Consider the following 25,336-nt stretch of genomic DNA (forward strand, 5'->3'; position numbering starts at 1 on the left):
AATTCTATAAGAATATGTCATGCAAAGTGGTAATGTCCTTCGGATAAGTTGCTGCTTCTGTACGCTTTGACAGCTTCTGCTGCACTGAGCATTCACATTCGTTTTGTATAGGATTACTTCCTACATATATATATTGTATGCTGCAGACTTAGGGGAAGATTGTTCCCTTTCTCTTTAGTGCAGAAGGGAGAGTGCACAGAACATTCATCCTTTTCTTTCTCTTCATAACCCTGTCAGTCTGATCCCACATTTCTTTGATGTTAGTGAATTTCTCTGCAGTGCTGTTTGCAAGACTAAGACTCAGGAGAAACAGAGGAAGCGTATTATTGCCTCCTCTGCAGCCAGCCAAGCTGACTGGCCACAAAGCACAAGGCATCTCCCTAAGTGGGCAGGTATTTCCTACCTACTGGGTACTGAGCTGTGGCAGGGGACTGTTTGCTTAGGCTTAATCACTCCTGAAGTTATACATATCAGCCCTGTGGACCAGTAACCTAAATACTGAATCCAACACTCTAGAAATGAGGTAGTGACAGAAAATTTGAGGAGCTGTAATAGGCCAACTACGATCTATAACTGTTAGCTTCATGATGGACTTTCATGTCCTCCAAATTACGTCTAATGATTGAGTGGAAAATAGTCTGTGATTATTGGATAAATTAGTAAAATTGTCCGATCAGATGAACAAAAGATTTTACGGTGAAAGACTGGAATGAAGATGAAAAGTTTATTTCTTCTGTGAATGCTCAGTTAAAGATTAAATACATATGTCAGAGACCAGTTTTGAGGCTAGTGCTTTATGACTGAGTGCTTGGCAGTGCAATCTTAATCCTCACCCAGTTTGCTTTTTTTTCACAGAAGTTATGTAGTCTGATGTAAAAAAAAGAAAAATCTAGACAGGAGGACAGTGGTAAAGAAAAGCAAAGAAATTTTCTAGTGAGGGGATTACACTGCAGGAGGCAGCCAAAAATCTGTTGACTCTCCAGAAGCACCTCTACAGGTATACAAACCGTTTCTCAATTTATGGAAACAGAATGAAGGCTGAAACTCTTCAGACAGGCCTGCTGCACTGCCAGAGCACCCTGTTTACTGTCCAGGAGGAGAGTTCTGTCTGTACAGAAAGCTTCATCCATTTGTGACACAAATAGTCTAGTGAATAATATGAAGGGTTGTTGGATCTGTTAGACTTCAATCTGATGATGATTAGATCAGACTGTAACTTGAAACAGGTAAAGTTCAGATTATCCTGTAGTGTCTTTTCATGAATCAAGGCATGTGATTAGCCTATTATCCTTAGCTGAATTCCAGTTGCTGAGGCTTACTGCCATAAAGGTAGATTTTATGTACAGGTGTGTATAAAGCAGATTTTTCTCCCAAACATATGCATTGTGGCAGATGTGAATACACTAAGTTGCCTAAACAGAGGCCTGTAGTGCCATTTGAGACATTGTAGAGTCTCTGTGATATCTACATAGAGGCTGGCAGATTTGGCAAAAGATGTACAGGAGATCTTTCTAGAGTGGCTGCTGAAAGCTAGGCAAGGTATCTTAGGGCATTCCAGAGGGCCCTGCCCACCTGTATTTAGGCAATTGAATCAAGCCTTAAAAGTAGGGTTCAGCTCATCATACCATTTTAGGTAACCCCCCTAGACTCCATTTATTAATGAGAAATTTGTGCTTTTCATGAATGAGTCCTGTGGTGTATCATGCAGATGTCTGAGGTGCACCATCTCAAATGATCTTGTGTGCTTGTGTTTAGGCAGCTGGCTGCTTTCTAAGGGTGAGATTCAGCCTAAATATGGTCACTCCTTATGCCCTAGAAACCTTAGCTCCCATTATAACCAGTGGAAAGTCCAGTTAGTGCAGGTGCAGTGCAGAATGCTATTTGTGTATCATAAGCCAAGATGTCTACATTTGCTCATGTGAGTGTCTCTACAGCTTCACTGACTATAATGGGAACTTAGGCTACTCCATATCAGCTAAATAACATCTGCATCTAGAACTTAATCACAACCTAAGAAATAATCATAAGAATGTTGATAGGTAATAATTTTATGAATACTGTAGTGGGAGTCATCTGACATCACAGACGAATAACTGATCAAGTTGCTTGAAGATCCCTTAATATCTGACAGAAGCGAAACAAGCACTTCCCTGGGTGCTACTTAGCCTATCGTATTTAAAATAGGCAGGAGAAGTAGTTCCCTAAGCATCTTATGTTAAGTCTGGTCAGTGCTATCCTAGGTTGCCAGGGCAGTGACATGAAATTATAGTGTTAGGCTTTAAGATTTGATGACTGAAAATGCCGTTCAATTTTACCGTTGAGTATGGAAACCACAAGTTTCCTGTTTTCCATGCTTCTGGGTGCTTCTCAAAGGACACCTTTTTGTAAGACTAGGAATTAATGAACACTACTAGACTGTAAAAAGATGAAAATCTCTCCCCAGAGAGAAAAGTACCAGAAGAACACACTTTTTAGGAGTATATGAGAGAGTAAGTTCTTTTCTCATATCTGGTGATAACAACTGTAAGGAGAGGTATGCATGTGTGTATGCTTTTTGCTGAAATAATTTTGATTAAACTAAGCAGTATTTTGCTGCAAAAGGCTGTTTGGTTGCAGCACATCAGTGTCCTAAGTCCCAAGGTGAAGCAGAGCTTCTGAGGCTTGTTGTATTAAGCAACGTTAGTCAGAGAAGACTCCAAGTTCAGAAGTCGGGTAGAGTAACACTGTGATTTAACCTTGTGTCTGCAATTGTCAGTTGCAGACTTAAGACACATCCATCTCCTGAAAAGGCCAGAAGGACAAAGGGTTTGTCCTTGAAATTTGCATTTTATGGAAGAAGTGTAATGACAAAGACAATGATCAATTAGTTTACTGATTCACTTTGAGAAAACTCCTTTCTGTGTTCCTCAGAACCCCATATCTTTTGGAGAAAAACCATTTTGGAATAAATTTGGATTGGGAATAGAAATCAGGAGTTTTATTGAATAGATTGTATCTTCTTAGTTTTGGTGTAATTTCATTCTAAACTCTATGAAAGAGTTAAAATTTGAAGAAATTATAGCCTGGCAGAGATAGAAGTAATTGATCAGATTAGTGATTTAATTGTGTACCTAGATACATTTGATTTAGACCATTAGATGGCAGCATGAATTTGTGTTTTGGTACTTTAACTTTACAGCAGAAGCCCTGTCTAAAAGTTGCCTTTTTTCTATACTGTACCTTTTCATTATTTAAAATTTCATAATTCCGTCATAAAACAATTAAAAACAGGCTTAATGCAATGTTTTGTCTCATTGTTTTCTTCAAGCTTTCTTTTCCTATAATGAATGGAACTGTAATGCGGTAATTTTAATGCATGTAAAAGGTACCTGTTTGTCAACAGTGAAAATTCAAGTATTTGATTATCTACAGAACTACAGCAAGAATTCTGGGTTTCACTATGGTGTTTCTGTCTCTTAACCTAATGATATTTCCTTAAAGATAGGCTGTAACTCAGTCAGCAAGCCTGAAGTCAGATCATACTAATGGTGCTTTCTAGTGACATGGACAACTATTCATTCACTTGGAGGGAATTATGCTCACTGCCTGATATTTTATTAGATTTTGTACATTACCAGTTGAGGTAGAATTCTGATCACATCTTAAAGCAAAGCTTGTGCATTCCAGTATTATTACCCTGAGTGACCTAGACCAGCTTTAGTGCATCAACATTACAGAGTAATAATCCACTCAGAGATTTTTAATGAATTCTTTGTATCCATCTTCTACATGTTACATTTCACTTCCCCTGGTCTGTTTGTTCCCAGTTATTGCATGCCTCCCACACAGACATATTGTTATAAAGTGTTGAGTACAGCTGTGCTAGATTTTTCTTCGCTAGTATTTGTTTCTAGGAAAGGAAAAGAGAGAAAGTCAGTCCATTTCCTGTTGGTTTAAAACAGCAGAAACATCTGTTTGTCTTAAGATAGTTTTCCCAAAAGAACAGTGGCAAGGGAACCTGCAGGTGATGAGCTTTGCCATTGCCAGTAGCTATCAGTTTAGACAATGGTGATTAGTATTGTCGGCTTTAAAAAAGAAATTTCCTAAGTCTGTCAAGAAATGACAGAGGATATTTATTTCTGCAATAAAATTTTTGACAGCTAATATTTAATTTCTACAATGTTTTAAATCATAAAAATACACAGAGTAGTATCTGGGATCAGAAAACCTACATCCCACTGAGGATTCTACAAAATCCATTAAATTCTTTATAAAAGCTATTTTTCTGTACTCACCTCACCCTGTTATGGTGAAGTTCCACAGTGATCACAAACTGGTGTTAGGCAATATGCCTTGACACATGTGAATTGGATCCTTTTGACAAATAAATGCTGTTGTTGCCATCTACAACATTAGTGGGTGCATTTAACCTATCAGGCATCAGAAAATACATACTCTTAAGTATTTGTACAGTTATTACATTAAGAGCTGTTAAAATGTTGCTACACAGGATAAAATCAAGCTGACAGTATATAGAGCTAAATTTGTGGATAGTATTCTTGGTACGACGTATCTTTATTCTCCAACTGAATGCACTTATCTACTATTATTAAAACCTTTTTAGCCTTAGCAGCATGTAGATGCTTCATCATTGCTCAAGCATGACATTTTACACTGCTGCATTCTTCCAAACTGTCTCTTACTCAAGCCTAAGCAGTTTTGTCAATGACCTCTTGACTCATTTTCATAGAGGACCTCCTGAGCCCTTCTACTTTATTCTTCTCTCAATTCTTTGTTTTCCTTCAGTATATAGTGAGCTCCCCAGGCCACTTTACACTTTCCTTCCTAAGTAGATCCAGAGGGTCACCTTCCTTTAGGACTGCCCTTTGCTCTTGTGGTCCTTGCCTCGAATTTTGATTATTTCTCCTGAGGCTTCCATCTGTGAACAGGTTTCTGATAGATTCTTTTCTTTGCACCTCTAGATCCAGATCTTGTATGCAGATGTCAGCCATGAGTTTTCTTGTTCTCACTTGGAGTGAAAAGCATAAACAGATGAAATTCAGATTATCTTCATCTTTGGGTGCTCTCAATGCTTAACTTTCAACCTTGTTCTTCCCCTTGGGACAATTCCTGTAAACCCCTCTGATTCAAAAATTTTCAGCACCAACAACCTGCCCCAGGACCTTATGAATCTCTCTTAGTCTACTGACTTTGTGATCTGCTGAGTGTCCTGCAATGCTTACTCTAAACCTAATTGTTTTAGGCAATTTAGGGATTGTTTTAGCTGCCCGGAAGACTGGTATTACTGGTGAATCAGAACGCTCTTTCTGGAGCAGGAATACTTTGAGTGTGTTGCATTTCTTCCATAGGTAGCTTTTTCTTCACCATCTTTGTCCTCAAAATGATGGTCTGCTGAACTGTGGATATTTCATGGAAGATACCTGTGAGATTTTAGGTTCAATGGAAGCAAGCTTAGATGTCCTTCTTTCATGTTATGGCCTTTGTCTTATGTCCAGAACCTGAATGCGGATTATTGGTAAATAAGTCTTTTCTTCTCCTATTGCTTTCGTAATGACACAGACAAACTGGTGTTAGAGCTCAAATAGTAGTTTGAGAGACTCAATTCTTCTGATGGAAGCAACCAAAAGAATGTTAGTGGCTAATTTTTAACTGTTTATAACCTGATTAGACCTGACTGGAATTATACTGGAAAAAACATCTCCTTAGACCAAGGTCTTTGTCCCTGTTAACTGTAAGTTCTACTGCAGACTGAAAGTATTAAATTTTCTCGAGAAAGTTTTATTTTTTTTTAGTCTTTTTTTAAGGTTCTTTTATGAAGAATATATAAAGCAATTAAACACAGAATTTGTTACCAGCAACCACTATATTACAGTTGCTCTTAGTGTCTTTTCTGAAGTAGTAATTTTGATGACTGCTTGTTCTCTGTGGAAGAAAGTACAGTCTCTTCAAAACAGAGCCCTTCAAGAATGCTCATTCCCTAGATCTTTTTATTTATTTTTTTTTTAATGAGGAATGCCAGTTTAAGTTGGTTATTGTCAAAGAGAGGTCAGCTGAAGTTAGGAATTGTACGCTTTGACATCAAGATTTGTTTGGATTAATTGCTCCACTGAAGTGGAGCTGCATCCTCTAACTTTGTGATCAAAAAGGAAATCATCTCTGAGAAACGCATCTCTTAACTTTGAGTCTTCTTTCCATGACAAAAGAGAAGAAGAAGAGTCTAATCAATTTACTGATTTAGATTCAAGTATGGCTTTCATGTCAGTGGAAAAGAAAGTGAGAGTTCTTAAGGAGATGGCTATTAGCAGCTGAAGTTCAGCTCAGCTAAGATACCTCTCTATACTGAATTTGTTTTTCAACTATCAAAGATTATATTGGCCATTTTGGATAAGCATATGATCAGCAGTCCTGGTTAACTCTATTCTCCAATTCTTTTTCAGTGCCTCTGCTTTCTAGAATACAGGATATAGCATTTTATAAAGATTTGCTGCATTTCTTGCTTTTTAGTAAATATATGGTCTTATATTTTAGTTTATTGAGCTAACATGATCTAACTTTTTTCTGTATTAATATGCAATACTGAATTGCACCCAGTGGGTCAACCGAGCCAAGTCACTGTGCATCATTGACCACTACTACTACACCCTTATTGTAATCACTTACAAATTTTGTTAGCAATGACTTCACATTTACTTCCAGATTGTTGCTGCAAATCCAGTATTTCTACTGAAGTTTGAAAATTGAGAGCATTGAAAGTGAAGCATTGTATCTACTATTCATGAATAAGCTTCCTTAGGAAATATTGGGCTTTTTATGCTTTAAAGTAGAAAAGAATAAAAGCTCTGAAAGATTCCACCACTGTTCTTTTTTTTTGTATTGTTACCTTTTTTGCCCCTTCAAAACTACAAACTTCTTCCTTTTTGAGTAGGTGTAGTGAAGACTTCCTTTGTAAGGCCATCCATGTTACTTTTAGCATGTTGAGAGGATCAGTGTAGGGCAACACAAAACACTACTTTCAGTTGGCCCCATTTCATTTGTTTAGAAGTCTGATGGCAAAGAAGGTTAAGAATTTTGGACAGAAGCTGTTGCTGGGCATGATAACACATTTTTGAGGATGCACAGATGATAACTAGCAGGCTAAGATAGTGTATATATTTAATTAACTGTGCTCAGGATTTGAGAAAAGGCTCATTAAGCCATAATTAAATGGGATTTTTCAGTCCATGTTCATAGTTTCAATTATTTAATTGCCAAATTTAAAACAACAATCATAGAATGGTAGGGTTGGAAGGGACCTCTGGAGATCATCTAGTCCCAACCCTCAGCCTGGCTTATACAGGGATTGAACCTGCGACCTTGGCATTAGCAGCACCAGGGTGCTCTAACCAACTGAGCTAAACCTGTCCCCCAAATGTTTTTGACTCATTCAGGGTAATGCAATTTGGTGTAAATGTGTTTGCATTCCTACAGGTCAGAACAGAATGTAGCTCAATATGCACTAGTTACTTCAATTTAGGTGTATTTGGATGGTGAGTTAGAATCATTTTAAATTTTCTTGTGTCATCTTCTTATATGCACTTTTAAGTTGTAATGCAAATAATTCCTATGAAGTCCTAGGCTTGAGGATTTTGTTAGTAACATTTTTATTGGTATTATATTCTGCTATAAATATATGACAATTAAGCAAATGAGGTATTTTATTCTCTCATTTACTTAGTCCCTAGGTTGGCAAGTAACATGATTTTTTTCTGTGAGAGTTTCTTTTGCAGAGAGAAAATGATATTGTAGTCAGATATGCAACATTGTTTATGTTCTTTTACTGTAATGGGTATTTGGAAGACATTCTCAGCAACCACTCTGCATGCTTGTAAAGATTAGTGAGTAATACAGTTCATGGGAAATTTTATGAGCTGAAGTAGATAAAGATTTTGGGATGTTTGTGTTCTAGATATCTGTTTTAATCTTTAAGTCTACAGTGAACATCACAGCTTCATTATGTTTTCCCTTTTATTCCTGTTGTACTTGTTTTTGTGTTACTGAAAAGAACATTTTCTTTTTACTTATATTTATCTCTTCCATATCTTCCCCCACCCTAATATCTCTGTTTCAGCATTGTCCACTTGACATTTTCCAATGCCTTAAGCTGTGGAGGCAGTATTCTTATATTCTTATATGGTTTCTGATACTTTTGCAGTCAAAAATAAAATGAAGTTGTGTCAACCATTTCCATTACTTAGTTATTTGGTTGATAGATAAAAATACTTCTTCAGAGGCATGTAACATTTTGTTCTGTGCTCTTTTCCTGCTCTTGATCGTTGTTCTTTGGAAGGTTCATCTCATAAATCTTTTTTTCCCCCCCTAGTTCTTTTTCCTTTTATTGCTTCTTAGCAGTAAAGCAGTACTGCATTTTTCTTTCTTTTGTGCCTTTCATTTTTCTTGCATTAGTTTTTCTTTGTTTTATAAAAAGGCATTCAGATTGGTGTTGAGATAGTTCTGCCATTCTGAAAAGTGCTGTTTCTAAGATGGACTTTAGATTGAATCAGCAAGTAGAGGGAGATATAAAGGTGGAAGCAGAGATCTGAACTTACTGTGCACAGTAAGTGTGTGTAAGCATCTCTGTAAAACTAGTGCTGCGAAGCAAGTTCAATATGTATAGCATATTACTTGTTTGGTTATCCATAATTTTTAAGTATTCTGCTTGTAATTTCTATAACTTTCTGTTGGTTTCTTCTGGTTACTTTTGATGAAGAACATTTTTTCCTTGTTGTCAGTGTACATATTCTTTACTATCACAGAGAAGTGGTAAAAGATGTAGTGGTGTACGCCCAAAGTAAATACTGTAATTTTGATTTCAGTCTGTATTGAGCAACTTGGAATACAAAGATATAGTGATGTGGCAATATTATTGTCTTCTCATAACAAATTCTTCTGGAAGGATTCCACATTAGGTAATGTTATGTAAAAGTGAATTCCCATTCCTTCTGTTTTTGCTTAGAAATATTTTAAGACATTGGATATTGTGATAGCAAAAATATGGTCAATTTTTGATAAACCTAATCATATTGTGTAGAGGAACATGTAGTCTCTAATCCAGAATTTTGAAATTATGGGTATGGAAGCAAGGATTTTAAATAGATCGCCCAAGTTGTATGTGATTATCATATAACCAGAGGATAGGAAGTTTAAAGCCACGTAGGAAAAGACTAAAAAAAAAGAAAAAGGAATATTCAGGAAGGAATAAAAAGAAAAAGGAATATTCACAGACTCAGTACAAGGTTTGAAAGAAAACATAATTAAAGGCATGGAAGTAAATGTAAAACAGGATAAAATTCAACATGAAGTTACTGTATACTAAAGTTAGAGTATATCTGACTAATATGTGAGCCTGTTACGTGTTAACTCATTTTGGGGGGATTTCTGTGAGATAACTCAATTTTTGTGGGATTCAGTTAAGTATTTTTTAGCATTAGATAAGAATACTGCTTTCATTAAACTGAAGATGATGGGTCTTAGAATAAGAAATGCAAGATGGGAAAGGAGAAGAAAAATATTTGGCAGTATTAAAAATCAAACTTAGATGAAGACTACATACAATTTCTTTTCTGGTTTTAGGACCAAGTTATTTATTACTTTTGTTAAAGAAGTTTGCACAAAAGGTGAGGACATGGTCATGGAATTTATAAAGCAACATCAAGACAGAAAGATCAAGCTATATAGGAAGAATTAAATAATCCTGAGGGCTGGTACATCAATTAAACTTTGCTGTATGAAATGCAATGCATTTTACATAGTATATAGGTACTAATAGCAAAGATTCCACTGTCAGCAGAACATTATTTAACTGAAAATAGCAGAACAGGAGAATTATCTAATATTATCAATTATTTGTAAGATTAATTGTGAACAACTGATATGATGGAATGATAAAAGAGACATGCAATTTTTGGGATGTTCTGTTAAAGATGGGACTCTTCAGCTTTCATATGGAATTTTGCCTTCTTGGCTCTTCTGGTGAAAAACAAGAGCAAGAAAGGACTATGAAGGATTATCAGAATAGTCTTTTGTACAAAAGAATACTAAAATAGGTTGACTTATTCACTGTTGCATAATGAAGGCTAAGTGAGAATGGAACTGCTTGCCTTAGAGGGTGAGCACAAGAAAAAAGTAAAAGAGCTATTTAAGGTGCAGTGTTGACTCAAAACAAAACTGGTAGTATAGCTAGGCTGAACATTGAAGAAAATTCCTAACTATCAACCTCAGCTCTAGAACATACTCCTAGTAGAAGCACTGGAAACAAGGAATCCAATTAGTTCTCATATAGATTGGGTTAGATGAAGAGGGCTATAATATGCAGCTGCATGCAGCTCACAGGAGTCAGATTGACTGTAGCTCAGGATTTGTTTATGTTCTTACATTTGAAACAGAGAAGGAGATTTTTTTTTGTATGTTTTAAAATGGAAAACATCTTTGTTATGTCTTCTCATTATTTAAAAAAAATTAACAATGCTTTCTAGTATCTTTCTGTTAATATTTTTCCATCACTTAGTCTTTAAAATTTTGACATAAGAAATTACGTATTTTCTGTTCCTTAGGGGATTTCTACAGTCAGATCAAAAGTGATTCCATTAAGTGATTATGGCAAAAATTTCATATGTATTAAAAGTATATAATGATCCAGAATTAATTACAGTATTTTTTAAAAAAAAAATAATTATTCAAATTTTAGTTTAAGACCATTTTTCTTTTGAGGAAGAATAATCTGGGACAAGTATACATAATTTATGTATTTTTTTTAATCTTATAAGTGTGGCTGATGGTATATCTGCATTAGAAAAAGTGAAAACAGTCACAGACTGTGTAAAAAAAAATCTGCAGAAGATACTAGACAGAAAAATAATTTTCTGAAATTTAAGGGATGAGTGTGGCTAGAAGTGAAATATAGTGCTTTGTCTTTCTAGCTTTACAGTAAGATTTCTTTTTTTTTGAGGATATGGAGGTAATCCAGAAGAGGACAGCCAGACTAATTCAGGGATAATGGAGTGTAATTCTCAAAAAGGGTTCTTGGAAAAAAGAACCTTGTTCCCAGGCTGCATAAAGCAGAAGGTAGACTGTGTGAAGATGAAAGTGGCTGTACTGGATGTTTCCTTCTTCAAAACGTAGAACTGACTCACATCTGTAAGAAATCCATGTGGCTAATGGACTGCTTGGAAAAAACAGGGCATGGCCAGGGAACAGCTGCACTAAGCAACTTGCTCCCCTAGAGAAATTTCAAATGTTATGGAGAAAAAGTTGTTCACAGTGAATGCTGTTTCTGACTCTCCTGCACATTCTGTGACTCTCTATCCCTACACCCTTGCAAAACTCGCAGCATTTTTCTGCTTAAGCAGGGTCAGCAGGGCTGCCAGCTTGGCTAAACAGATATGGAAAAGGCACCAGAGGGAAGAGTGCAGAGAAGAACCCTTTCAACAGGGAGCTGACATCTGCTGAGTGACTTTCTTGTACTATTTCGGATCTCATAATTTAGTGTCCCTTTTCTTTGGTCCGACCAGTCCTTATTCTTCTTTGCTTGCCATATGAAATGAGACTCGCATAATACTTATTATAGCACTTCTGTAGTGGAGAGGTAGTTGGGTTTATGCATTCTTTAGAATTTAGACAGAACCTCACTGGAGTTTTTAACAGTCAAAAGGAGGCAAAATCTAAATAAAAGTCCCAGATTCGTGGAGCTTCAAATTGCACTTGTTTCTTTTTTCCTCTTTTAAGAATAAAGTAACAATTTTTAACAGAAACATTTATGTCATTGAGGTATCCAGAGAAATACAGGAAATGCAATATGAACTCATAATGTATGTACTAATACTTTATTTGTCTTTGTGTGTGTGGATTTGATGGCCAAAAAGGAAGAGGCCCCAAGGGCTCCTTAGTATGCAATTAATATTTTGGCTAGAAAAGCAGCAGATTGTTTCAGTATGCTTACATGTTATGACATCATATTCCAGTAAAATTATAATGAACAGAATTTTTGTTTGTCTCTGTGGCAAACCAAAATGAGTTTTGTAATTGTCAACAGACCTTGGTGATTTATTTAATTATAGTGGCGCCCGCTCACACCAACTTATTTAAGGGCTGTCAGCATTTCTGTTATGAACCCCTATTTTTAGGGGTTTATAACTAGCTGTAAATATTTGTTCATTGCTGAAACTTGGCATTCAAGGTCACACTCACAAAGCAAATTTCCCTTTTCAGGTTGACCATTCTAAAGTGATAACAGTGAAGTTATCTAAAAAGCAGATTTCTAATGCTATGACATTTAAAGGGGGATGAAGAGAATCTGCTTTCTTATGTGAAAGATGTTCTTATGAATCTCAAACATCCAGGAGAGCTGGATGAAAATTGACTTGTTTTAGTAGGTTATATGTGACTGCTTGTTAAAAATGTTGGCCTTTATCATACTTACATTTGTCAATTGAGTGTATCATTTTATGTCCTTTTGTTGTCCTCTGATCTTGTAATTTTTTGTCATTTGGACAGTCCTTCAATTTATGTTCTGTGGATTGTAACTGTATCACTTTTTTCACTTTTTTTTTACTTTTTTTTCTTTTTCTTTTTTCTTTATTTCTTTCTTTTTTTTTTTTTTACATTTATTCCAAAGAAAAATCCTGACCATTTGCTGCAGCAATGCAGAGTGTAGAGAGGTGCATATTTTATAAATATGGGTAGTTTAAACATTTTTGGAAACCTCCAGAGTCTGTATTTGAAGTGTTAGTCTTTGAAATATTACCTATTTCAGTTCTGTGACTGAACAGAACTGAAGGCTAAGAAGTATAAGACTGAAGTTTGTGTGGCAGAAGATACTGTACTGGTATGTTATTGTATAATCAACAAACTACATATAAATATTCCCAATATTGTTAATACTTTCAATCCTTCTGGCAGGTCAAATGTAAAATATAGGGATTATCATTGATAAGTGGCAGATATAATATCTTTGTATGGCACTGTTCTTTTGTTAGGGTGCCTCTTTAGGATGCAGAATTACTCCATATTAAAACTCAGTCTAATGATTTGCACTATACTTTCAGATTATAATATTATGATTACTTTTAAGGCTTTCACTAATGCTGTCTCATTCTTCTGTCCTCACTACTGTAAAGCTGGGGATATTTCTTTTCTATTTGACACTGTCCAAGTTGTAGAGAAACCAAGATCCTAACAGAATCAGTCCATTTTCTGAGGACTTCAGGTACTCCTTTACACTTTCCTGGCAATGTTCATATTATCAGTGCTCTGTTAACTCTGCTTGAGGCCAAGCAGAGCAAGAAAAGTTTAATCAAAACCATGTAAAAGCCTAATCATTCTGCCAATGCCGGAGAGCTGCATGAGACTCTAGAGCCACAGGCTAAATATTATTTTTCCATATTATCACACAAATAGCTCCCTAAACACTCTTTAAAAGAAAAGGTAGGGGGAGGGAAAAAGAGAGGGCCTCTTGTGGGACCTGAGTTTATAAAGTGGACTGCTTTCCTCCATTGCATGGAGTGGAGAGAAAGGGAAACCTAGTAACTCAACAAGAAATAGGAATTTATGATGGATGCAAGAAATAGGAATTTATGATGGATGTGGTATTTTTCCCCAAATGTAGGTAGCTGCTGACAACTCCACCACAATTTTTTATTTTGGGAGGATTGTGAAGTAATAAGGTGGAATGGGCAATCAAGATACCTGCTGCTTTTGCATAGCAGAATTTATCCTGCATGCTGCAGCCCACTGAGGCACCAGTTTGCAGGATCTGCTTTTAGATCTGGGAAATCCTGGGATCGTCAGAGGATTCCTGGGAACTCTGAGGAAATTCAGCGTACCTGCTGGCACAGGGAAAGGATAGCTACAGGAGGCTGCAAATTCTAGGAAGCTCTAGCAGGTGCTAATAAGCTCTCTCAGCTATTGCTGATGAAAGGGGACTTTGAGGTTTTGCTCCATCTGATCCTGAGGATCAAGCACACTTTCTGCAGGTGCTAAGGAGAGACCTTAAGGGCTTAAGAGTGCAACTCCTAGAGGCAGCCAACAGACACAGCAGTTTATGGAGCAGTTTTCATAGAAGGGGCCTAGAAACTCTGCTGAGGACAGTGTTTGAGCACTCAGCAGCAGTGGTGAAGCACTGCAGGGCACAGTCCGTGGCACCAAGTGGAGCAAATACCCCTAGCACTTCAGAGACCTTGACTCAGGTCAAGCTCCAGGGGGAAGATGCAGCTTTCCAGATCTTGGATTGCAGGGAGTGCCTGGTGTCTCGTGGAGGCTGACACTGAGAGAAACAGTCTCCTTGCCTGTAGGAGGTGTATAGTGATGGAAAACAAGTAAAAGAACTGTGAGAGGAGGTCAGCAAACTGTACATCACTTAGAGGTGATGAGACAGAGATTGAATCTTCTCTGAGACCCTGCAGGTACAAGAGTTTGAACCCCAATTTACCAAAGGAGGGGCAGGGAGAGTCAATGCTTTGGGGAGTGGGAAACAGAGACTCCTGTGATGTTGAAGGCTGGAAGCTTGTGACTTCTGGCACCAGGAGGAAGGCTCCTGCTCCACTTGTGTATCTATGACTACAGAATAGGTTCAATGCCTTAGCAGCAGACAAGGGGCTGAGAGCTCAGTCCCACAAAACATCTAAACCAGCTGAGCCTGAGTCATGCAGCAGCACCAGGAGGAAGCAACAAGTTATAGTAGTGGGTGAACTCCTGCTGCAGGGGATGGAGACCCCCATCTACCAACCTGACCTACTGTCTAGGTAGGTTTACTACTTGCTGGGATCTTGGATCAGGACATAGTGTAGAGCCTGCTAAGGCTTGTCTTAAATTATTATCCCCTGCTGCTCTTCCTCGTGGGCACCCATGATACAACTAGGGGATACTTGGAGCATATCAAGTGTGGTTAGGAAGTCACTCTGGGAGTGATAGCCAAGGACGTGGGGACTTAGATGGTTTTCCCCTTAAATCTGCCAGTGAGGGGGAAGAGCTTGAGGAGCAGTGGATGGATCCTGTGGGTCAACAATTGGTTGTACAGCTGGTGTTAACAGCAGGGATTTGTTTTTTATGACCATGGGACCCTCTTCAAGGACTGAGGACTGCTAGGAAGAGATGGGATCCACATGACCAAGTGGGGCAAAAGCATCTTTGTGATCAGATTGGCCAACCTCGTGAGGAGAGCTTTGAACTAGAAATGATGATGCAGGAAGATTACAACCCACAATTGAGTGAAGAAGTAATAGACCAAGTTGGTAACCAAAGGCTTCAGGATGATGTGGACAAAAGAAACCCTGTAACAAACAAAGCGGGACTGAAAGGGGCCCACCCCAAGTGTATGCACACAAATAGGGAAGCACTTATAGCACAATGTTATGGAAGCTTTCATATACTCTCTGGGAAATCAGTATGACTGGGTATCCCATCTGAAGGGTGCCTGTACACTAACACATTCAGCGCAGGGCACAAATAGGAGCAATTAGAGATCTGTGTGCAGTTACAGGGCTATGATCTTGCTGGGATTGGAGAGATGTGGGATTGCTTACATGACTGGAGAGCTGCGGTAGATGGCTCTTGAGGAAAGACAGGCTGAGATGGCAAGAAGGAAGAGCTGCCATTTATGTGAGAAAGCAGTGGGAATGCATGGAGCTTTGCCTGGGGATGGATGATGAGCCAGCATAGAGCTTATGGGTTAGGATTAGAGGAAGATGAGTATGGGTGACATTGTGATGGAAGTCCTACCTGGTCAGGAGGAAGTAGATGAGGCCTTCTTCAAATAGCTGGAAGAAGGCCCATGTTGGTGGGCCCTCATCCTCATAGGGGGCTTTAACCTGCCCTTCCCCCTCTCCCTTCCCCCCCCCCCCCCAATTTGCTAGAAGGGCAGCATAGCAGGGTGCAAGCAATTGAAGGGGTTTCTGGAGTGCATCCATGACAGCTTCCTATCACAGGTGATTGAGGAGTCAATGAGGGGAGCTGCCATGCTGGACCTCATACTTTCAAACAGGGAAGAACTGATGTGGATGTGAAGGCTAGGGACTGCCTTGGATGCAGTGACCATGAGATGGTGGAGTTCAGGATCCTCAGAGGTGGGAACAAGGAAAATAACAATCACGACCCAGGACTTCAGGAGACTTTGGCCTCCTCAGGGATCTGCATGAAATAATATCATGGGATATAGTCCTGGAAAGAATAGAGGTCTAAGAGAGCTGGTTGAATTTTCAAGGATCACTTCTTCCACGCTCAAGAATGATCGATCCTGATGTGCAAGTAAACAAGCAGAGGTTGCAGGAGGCCCACATGAATAAACAGGGAGTTCCTTAACTATGTTCAAACATGAAAGAGAAAAATACAAAAGGTGAAAGGAGGGTCAGGTGAGCCCAGAGGAGTATAGAGACTGTGTCCAAACAGGCAGGGATGGGGTTAGGAAAGCCAAAGTCCATCTGGATTTGAATCATGAAGGGCAACAAGAAAGGTTTCTACAGGTATATCTTCACCAAAGCAAATACTAGTGAAAATGAGGACCTGCTGCTGAATGGTGCAAGAGGTGGCAGAGGACACAGAAAAGACCAAGCTACTCAATGCCACCTTCAGCTTGGTCTTTGCTGGTAAGATTTGCCTTCAGGAATCCCCAAGCCCCTGAGACCTGCAGGAAAGTCTGGAGCAATGAAGACTTAACCTTGGATGATCAGGTTAGGTCATTTAAAAAACCTAGGCATACAAATGTCTATGGACTGTGATGGGATGCACCCATAAGTCCTGAGGGAGCTGGCTGATGTCATTGCAAGGCTACTCTCAATAATCTTTGAAAGGTTGTGGCAATCGGGGTGTTTCTGAGGACTGGAAGAATGCAAATGTCACTGCTGTCTTCAAGACGCACAAGAAAAGAGGATCTGAGGAAACAGGCTGATCTGCCTTTCCTTGATCCCTGGGAAGGTGATGGAGCAAATCATTCTGGAAAGCATTTCCAAACATACTAAGGACAAGAAAGTGATTGGGAGTAGTCAGCATGGATTTATGAAGGGGAGATCATGGCTGACCAAGCCGTGTAGATAGCCTCCTACATTGAGATGACTAGCTCAGTGGATGAGGGGAGTACTGTGGATGTTATTTATCATGATTTAGCAAGGCTTTTGGCACTGTCTCTCCCATAACATCCTATTTGAGAAACTGATGAAGTATGAATTAGGTAAGTGGACAGTTAGGTGGATTGAAAACTGGCTGAATTGCTGGACTTGAAGAGCTGTGATCAACAGCATGAAGTCCAGATGGAGGCCTGTCACTACTGGTGTCCTTCAGAGGTCAACATGGGCTAGCCTGGGATGGTGGGAGAGAGCGTTCCGTCAGCAAGTTTTCAGGTGATACAAAACCTGGAAGGAGTGGTTGATATACCAGATGGTTGTGCTGCCATTCAGAGGGGGAGCCTTGACAGGCTGGAGAAATGTGCTGACAACATGAAGCTCAACAAATGTAACTGCAAAGTCCTGCCCCTGGGGAGGAATAGCAGGAATTAACTCAAACCAGCTGGAAAGCAGGTTTGCAGTAAAGGACCTGAGGTCTTATTGGACAAGTGGGACATTAATGTACTCTTGTAGCAAAGAAAGCCCATGATATCCCAGGCTGCATGAGGAAGAGTATTGCTAGCAGGTTGAGGGAGGCGATTCTTCCATTCTACTCAATCCTAGTAAGGCCACATCTGGAGTGCTGTGGCCAGTTCTCAACTCCTCAATACAAGAAAAGATGGATTGGTTGGAGCAAATGCAACAAAGGGCCACAGAGATGATTAAGGGGCTGGAGCATCTCTCATATGAGGAGAGGCTGAGAGAGTTGGAACTGTTTTGCCTGGAGAAGAAAAGGAGCAGGTGGATCTTACCATCCAGCTGATGGGAGGGAGTAAAGAAGGTGAACCCTTCTCAATGGTATTCAGTGAAAGAACAAGTGGCAGTAGGCACAAGATAAAATACAGGGAATTTTATTCAAACATTAAAAAAAAAAAGTTTTTACTGTAAAGGTGGCAGTAGGTACCAAATAAAATACAGGGAATTTTGTTCAAACATTAAAAAAAGTTTTTACTGTAAAGGTGATTGAACGCTGAACAAATTGCACAGAGAGGTTGTGGAGTCTCCATTCTTGGAGATGCTCAAAATGTTACTGGCTGTGCTGCTGAGCAGCCTACTCTAGTAGACCCTGCTTTGAGCTGGAGGTTCAAATAGATGATTTCCAGAGATATCTTCCAACCTCAACTATTCTATGATTCTGTGATAAACTAAGAAAACACTTTAGAGGAGTTACATTAGCAGTGTTCTAGCAGAGGAGCCAGTGATAGACAACTCTAAGCCATATGTAGAAGCAGAGTTATGAACCTAGCCACTCATATAGTCCATTGGTAGTGATTAAACTGATGAAGCTTTCCTTCATTTTTCATTTGATTTTTGGTAAGTAATATTTTCACACTTTTTGAGATATACTGTGAGTTATATTTTATGTCAAAGGCCCATTCCTTAGTCTTAGACTTACATTCTTTCAAGTTATTATTTAGTTTTATTGCCTATATTCCCTATATTTATTTTTAACATATTCCCTAAAACAATATTGCAATCCAAATAAAGCTAAGAAAGGAAAGTGTTGATATAAGATGAATTTCACATAAACTTATAAAGCCAAGAGAAGAGGTGAAAATCTACCTTTAAATATTGTGAGGAAAAGTTACCATTCTTTTTGAGGTAAATCTCACTCTGGTGCCACTATACTATATCTAAGTAAGAAGTGTAGATTTTGCCACATTAGTGTTTATTTTTCTATCTTCTGGTAGTGTAGAAAGACAGAAGGGGAATGCTATATGTCAAAAGCAGTGAAGAACAGAGTGGAGTGAGTTACAAATTAAAGTTCTAAGGCTACTCATCTGTTTCTCTGTTTTGGTTTGTCAGCAGCTTAGTTAATGAGTAGCAGTGTGATAGTTAATATTCATATAGGGGGTTTGTAATGCTTCCAGAAGGTGCCTGTGTTCATTTTTATAGTTTTTTGTAATCATGTGTAGTTGATGTAATGTGTCTTATATATTATATCACACGCATATATATAATGGATATATATGTTTTGTATAGATGATATTTATAATATTACAATATAATTACATATCTAATATAGAAACTTAAATTGAGATGGATCAATTTAGAAGCATCCGTTTTATATTTTTTTATTATTATTATTATAGGCTTTTAAAATAAAATTTAGGTTTGTTAGCACTTCCTTCTACAATGTTTAATATCTAATTTCACTTTAATGGGATATAGTGGATACCTTTAAAAGAAAGAGAAAGTAGTTTCTAATTTGGTTTCTGTGTTTTAACTCAAACTCCTACTATTGGGGAAATTAAATCATCTAGACATTAACTCAGATCTTAACCTCACTTGAACTGACATGAGTCTGAACTAACTTTGTTGAAGCAGTGTAAAACTAGCAAAGTAGAGCCAAAAAGATAGTAATATTTTTTGTACCTTTGCCCCTCTTGGCACGCTCTGGCTGTTAAAAATATACGGTGGTCACTCTTGATAAGACATACAATATTGCCTTTAAGTATAGGTTTAATCAGGCTTATAACTGAAAGTATCTCAATTTTGATGAAACATAGAAAGCTAAAGCTCATTTGGAAATGAAGTTGGCTAAGGGTGTGAAGATCAATAAGAAACAGCTATTCAGCCTGTTGAATGGAGCGAGGGACCTTGTGAGAAGGGATACAGACACACACAAAAAAGGTGTACATAGAGCCCGCTTTGCCTTGGTCTTTACTAGCAAGATCTGGACTTGGGTTTCCCTGTGCCTAATTGCAGAGTCTAGGGGAGTGAATTAATTACTACCCATAGTAGAGAAGAGAAGGGATCATTCAAGCAAAAAAGAGGTACAAATGTGACAAGATAGGATAAATCTGAGGTGCTGGGGGACCTGGTTTTGTCATAAAGGACAGTGCTTGTCATCTTTTGAAGTCTGTGGTGATTGGGGGAGATTAAATAATTGGAAGAAAATGTCGTGTCCATCTCTAAGAAGGACCAGGGATAGTAGGATCTTGCGGTCTACCAGCTGGTAAACCTGACTTCATCCTCATGACAGAGGGAACAAATCAATTACTATTGTAACTGAAAAGTCAAACAGTCTCAACAGAAAATATCACCAGTATTAGGAGACAAAATGAAGTAAGTATGTTTTAATAGGGTTCCTTCTAGAGAAGGAGAAGAAAAATGCTGTGATTTTGAGTGATTCTAGTTTTGTTGTGATTGGCCTAGCTTTTGGCCAAGCTTTGAAGTTCTGGGATTTCTTACATTGCAGTAAAATATGTATAAGTTCAATGTCATAAATGAGCAACCATTTCTGATATGCATGTATTTTTCTGAGGAAGAAATCTCAGGTGTGTTAGAAGAGCCATTTTTTGGGGAAGGAACCACAGGCATACAAGAGCATACAGTAGAAAGCAAATTCCCTTAATTGGAGGGAATTTTCTTAATTTGGAGGGGATTTTTTTAAATTTTCTATTAAAGGATTGTAATTGTAACAGTGACAAGAACTAACTGTCTGTGCTGAATTACTTTTTTCTGGGTCAAGGGGGAAAAAAAAACATTACTGTAGAAATTGCTTTGACAAGCTCTTATATTTGTAATCGTCACAGTGCTGTGACAGGATATTCCAAAACCAAGAATGGCATTATCTTGTTTTCTTCATTCTAGGCTAGCAGGAGGAAGAGTTCTGGCTAGGGAGTGTAGGTTAGGTTACCTATTTTTATTAAGAAAAATAGAAATGTGGAGTTGGTGATATGAATAAAGATACTGCGTCCTTTGAGGTATAATAGCTGTACTGTTTAATAGGGAAACTTCCAGTCTTTTTACTTCATCTTTCTTTCAGTGCTGTCTATTCAGAAACATATTTAAAAAAAAAACAAGCTCTACCGTTATATTTGGAGATTTTTTCTGTAGGGAGACAAAAAAGGAAAAAAAAAATGAGTGGAAGTTACTGCCTTTCTTTCAGTGCCTGGATAATGTTCCGTGTAGGAGGAGAGCTCCTTCCTACCTTCTGTTATGCCGTTGGAAGAGAACTCCTTCCTGTCCTCTACAAAAATTGCAAAAATTGAACTTTAAGAAGAGACTAGAAGTACAGTTTCCAGTCTCTGCCATCTATTTTTCTTTCTGTTCGCTGCAAGACCTGGGACATGTAGGCATGTCGCAGAACCCTTGTGGGAGAGGGCACACATTCCTGCTTTCTCTATATGACTTCCCCTTGGGAAAAGAAGAATCTCACAGGCACAGCTTCCCCTGGAGCTTTCAGTTCTCCTTGGGCTTACTGCTCTCAGGATGAAAACCAGAGAGGGGGTAGAGCTGGGCGGTTCACCTGAAGTATGTATAGTTCAGCTCCTTGCAGAGCAGTGCAAATACTAGTGCAGAGCAAGTGGGCATGCTGATTGCTGTCAGAATTACTGATGGGAATGGGGTCATATATTTGAGTGTTAGGTCTTGCCCTGTGACAAGAGAGAACATTGTAATCCTAACTACGGCTGTATATTACATAAAAATAAACCTTTAAAATTGATAGCTTGTATTATTGGTTTCTGAAGTATAGAAATGCATTAACTTGTTCATGACCTCTCTCCAGGTATCACTGCCCAGTGCCTAAAATTTTCTATGTCCAGTTAACTGTTGGCAACAGTGAGTTTTTTGGTGAAGGAAAGACTCGTCAAGCTGCCAGACATAATGCTGCAATGAAGGCCCTTCAAGCTCTCCAGAATGAGCCTATTCCTGAAAAATTACCTCAGGTTTGTGTTTCAAAAAATGTACTCTGCCTAATCTTCACATTAAGATACCAAATCTTACAATTTATTAGCCTTTCAGTGTTTAATTTATTTAGTTTTTGTGGGTTTAGTGTTTTGTTTTGTTTTGTTTTTTACATATTAGCCTCAGTAAATAGGTAAATAGAGAGGCAATAGTAAAACTTGTTAGTGATATTTCTGGATAAAAGCACACCTAATATAGAACTAGACTTAAATAGTAAAAGTAGGAAGGCATTTTAAAGATGGGAGGATTATCAACAATGGTTAAGTGAAACAGTAGAAAATAATCAAGATTATACCAAAAGTAGGAAAAAGTCCATTTAATCAATGGCTTTGCAGAGAATTAATTACTGATACTACTTGTATATTGTACCATGAATGTGATCTTTACAGCTGAAATGACTTGTCCCCTGTGAGCCTGGCTGAGTTTACTGATAGCTGTGAAACAGCCATCAGATGGTTTTAGGCTTTTAGCCACTTAGTCCCTTTTTGAATAGTTATCTTTCTCACTGTTTTGTTTGCAAATGGTGTATATTTTTGCCTATAAATGAAAATATTGTGTTATATTTTGAAAAATATATTAGCAGAAAAATTATTCTTAGAATAATCATTGCGAATTCAAAAATAATAAATGAGCCAAATGAAGCAGAACAAATGCATCAGGAGACAATCCCTTTTTTATATTCTCTTTCTGATGACTCCTGTTGAAATACTGTGCACAGTACAAAAAAAGTAGCTTCAGTATCTTCAGCGTGGTTTTTTCAAGTTGCTTTTTAAAAATGGAAATAATTTTCTGTATCAAAAACACATCCATCTGCCTCACCCTGTATCTAAACGTGTTCCTTTCAATACAAAGAGTGTTTGACTCATCCCTTTGGTTTTGCTATATCATTTTTCTGGATCAGGAAATTCTCTTTAAAATCACTTACTAAAATTAATATTGATTTTTTAAAAAAACTATAGAAATAGAAAAGCTATTAAAATGGACGTGAAAAGTCTTAAGCAGAATCTCCATTTCCTTTCCTGTTTTTAATTCCCTTCCTTTCTCTTTTGGTTTCCAGACAAGTATAGGTTGATGAGGAATGGTAAGCTCAAAGATTAGTGGGATATCGAACTGTATTTTTAGATCAACATATCCTTATTTTTTGAAAATTATATAGGTAATATTGAATTTTATATAAAGAATCCTTGAATTCAAGGTATCCATTAATCAGCATGGAAGGTAAACTACTGTTATCTAAGTGCATAGGATAATAAGATAGGTGGGTTTAAATGCTTAGTTTTCATAGCCTGTGTATGTGAAACCTGGGTAACATTTATTTACTTAGCAAAAGTAATAGAATCCTACATTCACATTCATGTCCAATTGGGTTTATTTAGTGTCTGTTTAGATTATTGTCTCCTAGGATATGCAGGCTTTTAGGAGAGGACACAGTTGTGGCAAATTGAGTTTCCTAAGTTCTTGTAGCAGTCTGCGTTGTTGCCTCTATCTTGAGCTAAGAAAGTAACATCATTCTTCTCTTCACCACCATAAATTATGTATATAATGAGAAAAATAGGGAGGGATTGTCTGGAAAAAATAGTCTGGGTTCGCTGAGGTGTTCACATACTACTGGCAAGACCAGTGGGAGTACTGTAATGTTCTGGCGCAGCAGGTGAAGGCTAGTTAGGATCCTGCAGGATCTCAAATGGCAGATATCTGTGGGTAGGAAACTGAATTGAGTCCTGAGTCAGGAGAGCCTGTGTTACTTGGTCATGCTGAGGGTAAAGGAAGCTGGCTGGTGGGAGTCATGATGAAGAGTGATCTCTCTTATTCTGTGGATTAGAGTCGCAGGGGCCTGTGGAAGGCTGGAGGTGACCCTGTGCCCAGGTCACGGTGGAGTACAGAGAGCTGCAGTATGTAGTCCTGAGTACAGCTATCTGCACCTGCCATGGAAGATGCATGATTTGCAATACCTTATTCATTATGCATCTGACCTATGAGGAATGACTGCGACAGCTGGGCCTCTTTAGCCTGGGGAAGAGAAGCCTGAGGGGGGATCTTATCAATGTGTACAAGTACCTGAAGGGAGGGCATCAAGGGGACAGGGACAAACTCTTTTCCGTTGTCCCGTGTGACAGGACAAGAGGCAATGGGCAGAAGTTGAAGCACAGGAAGTTCTGCCTGACCGTGAGGGGGAATTTCTTCCCTGTGAGAGTGACGGAGCCCTGGAACAGGTTGCCCAGAGAGGTTGTGGAGTCTCCTTCTCTGGAGATCTTCAAGGCCTGCCCGGATGCAGCCCTGTCTGACATGCTCCAGTGACCCCGCTGAGCAGGGAGGTTGGACTAGATGATCTCCAGAGGTCCCTTCCAACCTTACCGATTCTATGACTCTATGATTCTATACATGGATCAGAGCAGTTAGTGTTAGTCTGGGTGGCCCTAGCAGTTGATCGATGAAGTCCTTTCTTCCCCAGTCACTTATTGCCACCGTGCTTCCAGTAATGTGAGGGAGCAAGGACAGAGCTGCTGAGACCAATCTAGCCCTGCATGCCATTAGTCATGGAAAGAAATTCAGTGGAGTGGGATCCCTGCAATATAGCACAATAAATATGTGGTTTTGTCTTTTGATCTACATAATTGTGTTCACTTAATGCAGACTTATTTATATTCTTCTTTCATCCAGCGATACCGTGTTTTTTCCTTCTTTTTTTTAAACTAAACAAATGCAAAATCTTTTACCCGAATTAAACCACCAAAGAGAAACATTATCGTCTTAATACTTCATTGCGCAAATGTGTAGAAAGCATAAGGTGAACAGAAACAAGAAACAAACAGCAAGCAGAGCAAGGGTATAGGTGAGTTACTTTCATAAAAGAACTATTGTGTGTCTGCCAAAGTAGCTCTGCCTTGCAGAACGGAGGCCTAAGAAGGGCCTTACAATTAAAGTGTCAGTTGTGGAATGAGGATCAAATTTAAATCCAGAGCACCTTAGACACTCCTGGACATATTTTATCTTCCTGAAGTTAAGGGAGTCAGATGACTAGGACTTGAAACCTTATTGCTCAGTACTAGTGTCTAAGCCTTAAAGGCGCAGCATCCTTAGCCTGCCCTCACAGTTAGGCTCTACTATGTGTGATGGAAGAATAGGCAAGGACTGAAATTTTAGGAGCAGTCATTTAATCATTTTTTAGACAGATATGTTTGTATTAATCATGAAATTTTAAACAGTAATTTCTACATTAGACTCTGCTTATGTGGTTAAACTAGAGTATAACCTAAAAAAATCTTAACTTAAAGATTTAGTGACAGTCCAATGAATTCTATATAATTTTATGTAATTTATGCCGGTGATTGATTCTTCTCCCTTTTAAAGATAAGTTGTATTGTATTTCTTCTAAATTTACTTAGCTGTGATTTCTTTCTAATAGATCTTTTCATGTCTTTGTTAAATCTAAGAAACAGCTATAAAAAATCTCTTCCTCAAATAAGTTTATCAATTTTTCTCAAGTAATTTTAAAATCTTTTTATATAACTGAT

The 25,336-nt window shown here is 38.2% G+C and overlaps 1 protein-coding gene across 5 annotated transcripts in view; it reads left to right on the forward strand.

The window, feature by feature from the left end:
* Positions 1 to 25,336, forward strand: part of STAU2 (staufen double-stranded RNA binding protein 2) — a 170,956-nt gene that overhangs the window by 30,825 nt on the left and 114,795 nt on the right. For all 5 annotated transcript variants that reach the window (XM_062570279.1, XM_062570280.1, XM_062570276.1 and 2 more), the window contains exon 6: positions 21,643 to 21,802. In XM_062570279.1, the coding sequence (XP_062426263.1) occupies positions 21,643 to 21,802 (160 nt within the window). The remainder of the gene's footprint in view (positions 1 to 21,642; positions 21,803 to 25,336) is intronic.

The sequence above is a fragment of the Rhea pennata genome, chromosome 2 (assembly GCF_028389875.1).
Source record: "Rhea pennata isolate bPtePen1 chromosome 2, bPtePen1.pri, whole genome shotgun sequence".
Classification (NCBI taxonomy): domain Eukaryota; kingdom Metazoa; phylum Chordata; class Aves; order Rheiformes; family Rheidae; genus Rhea; species Rhea pennata.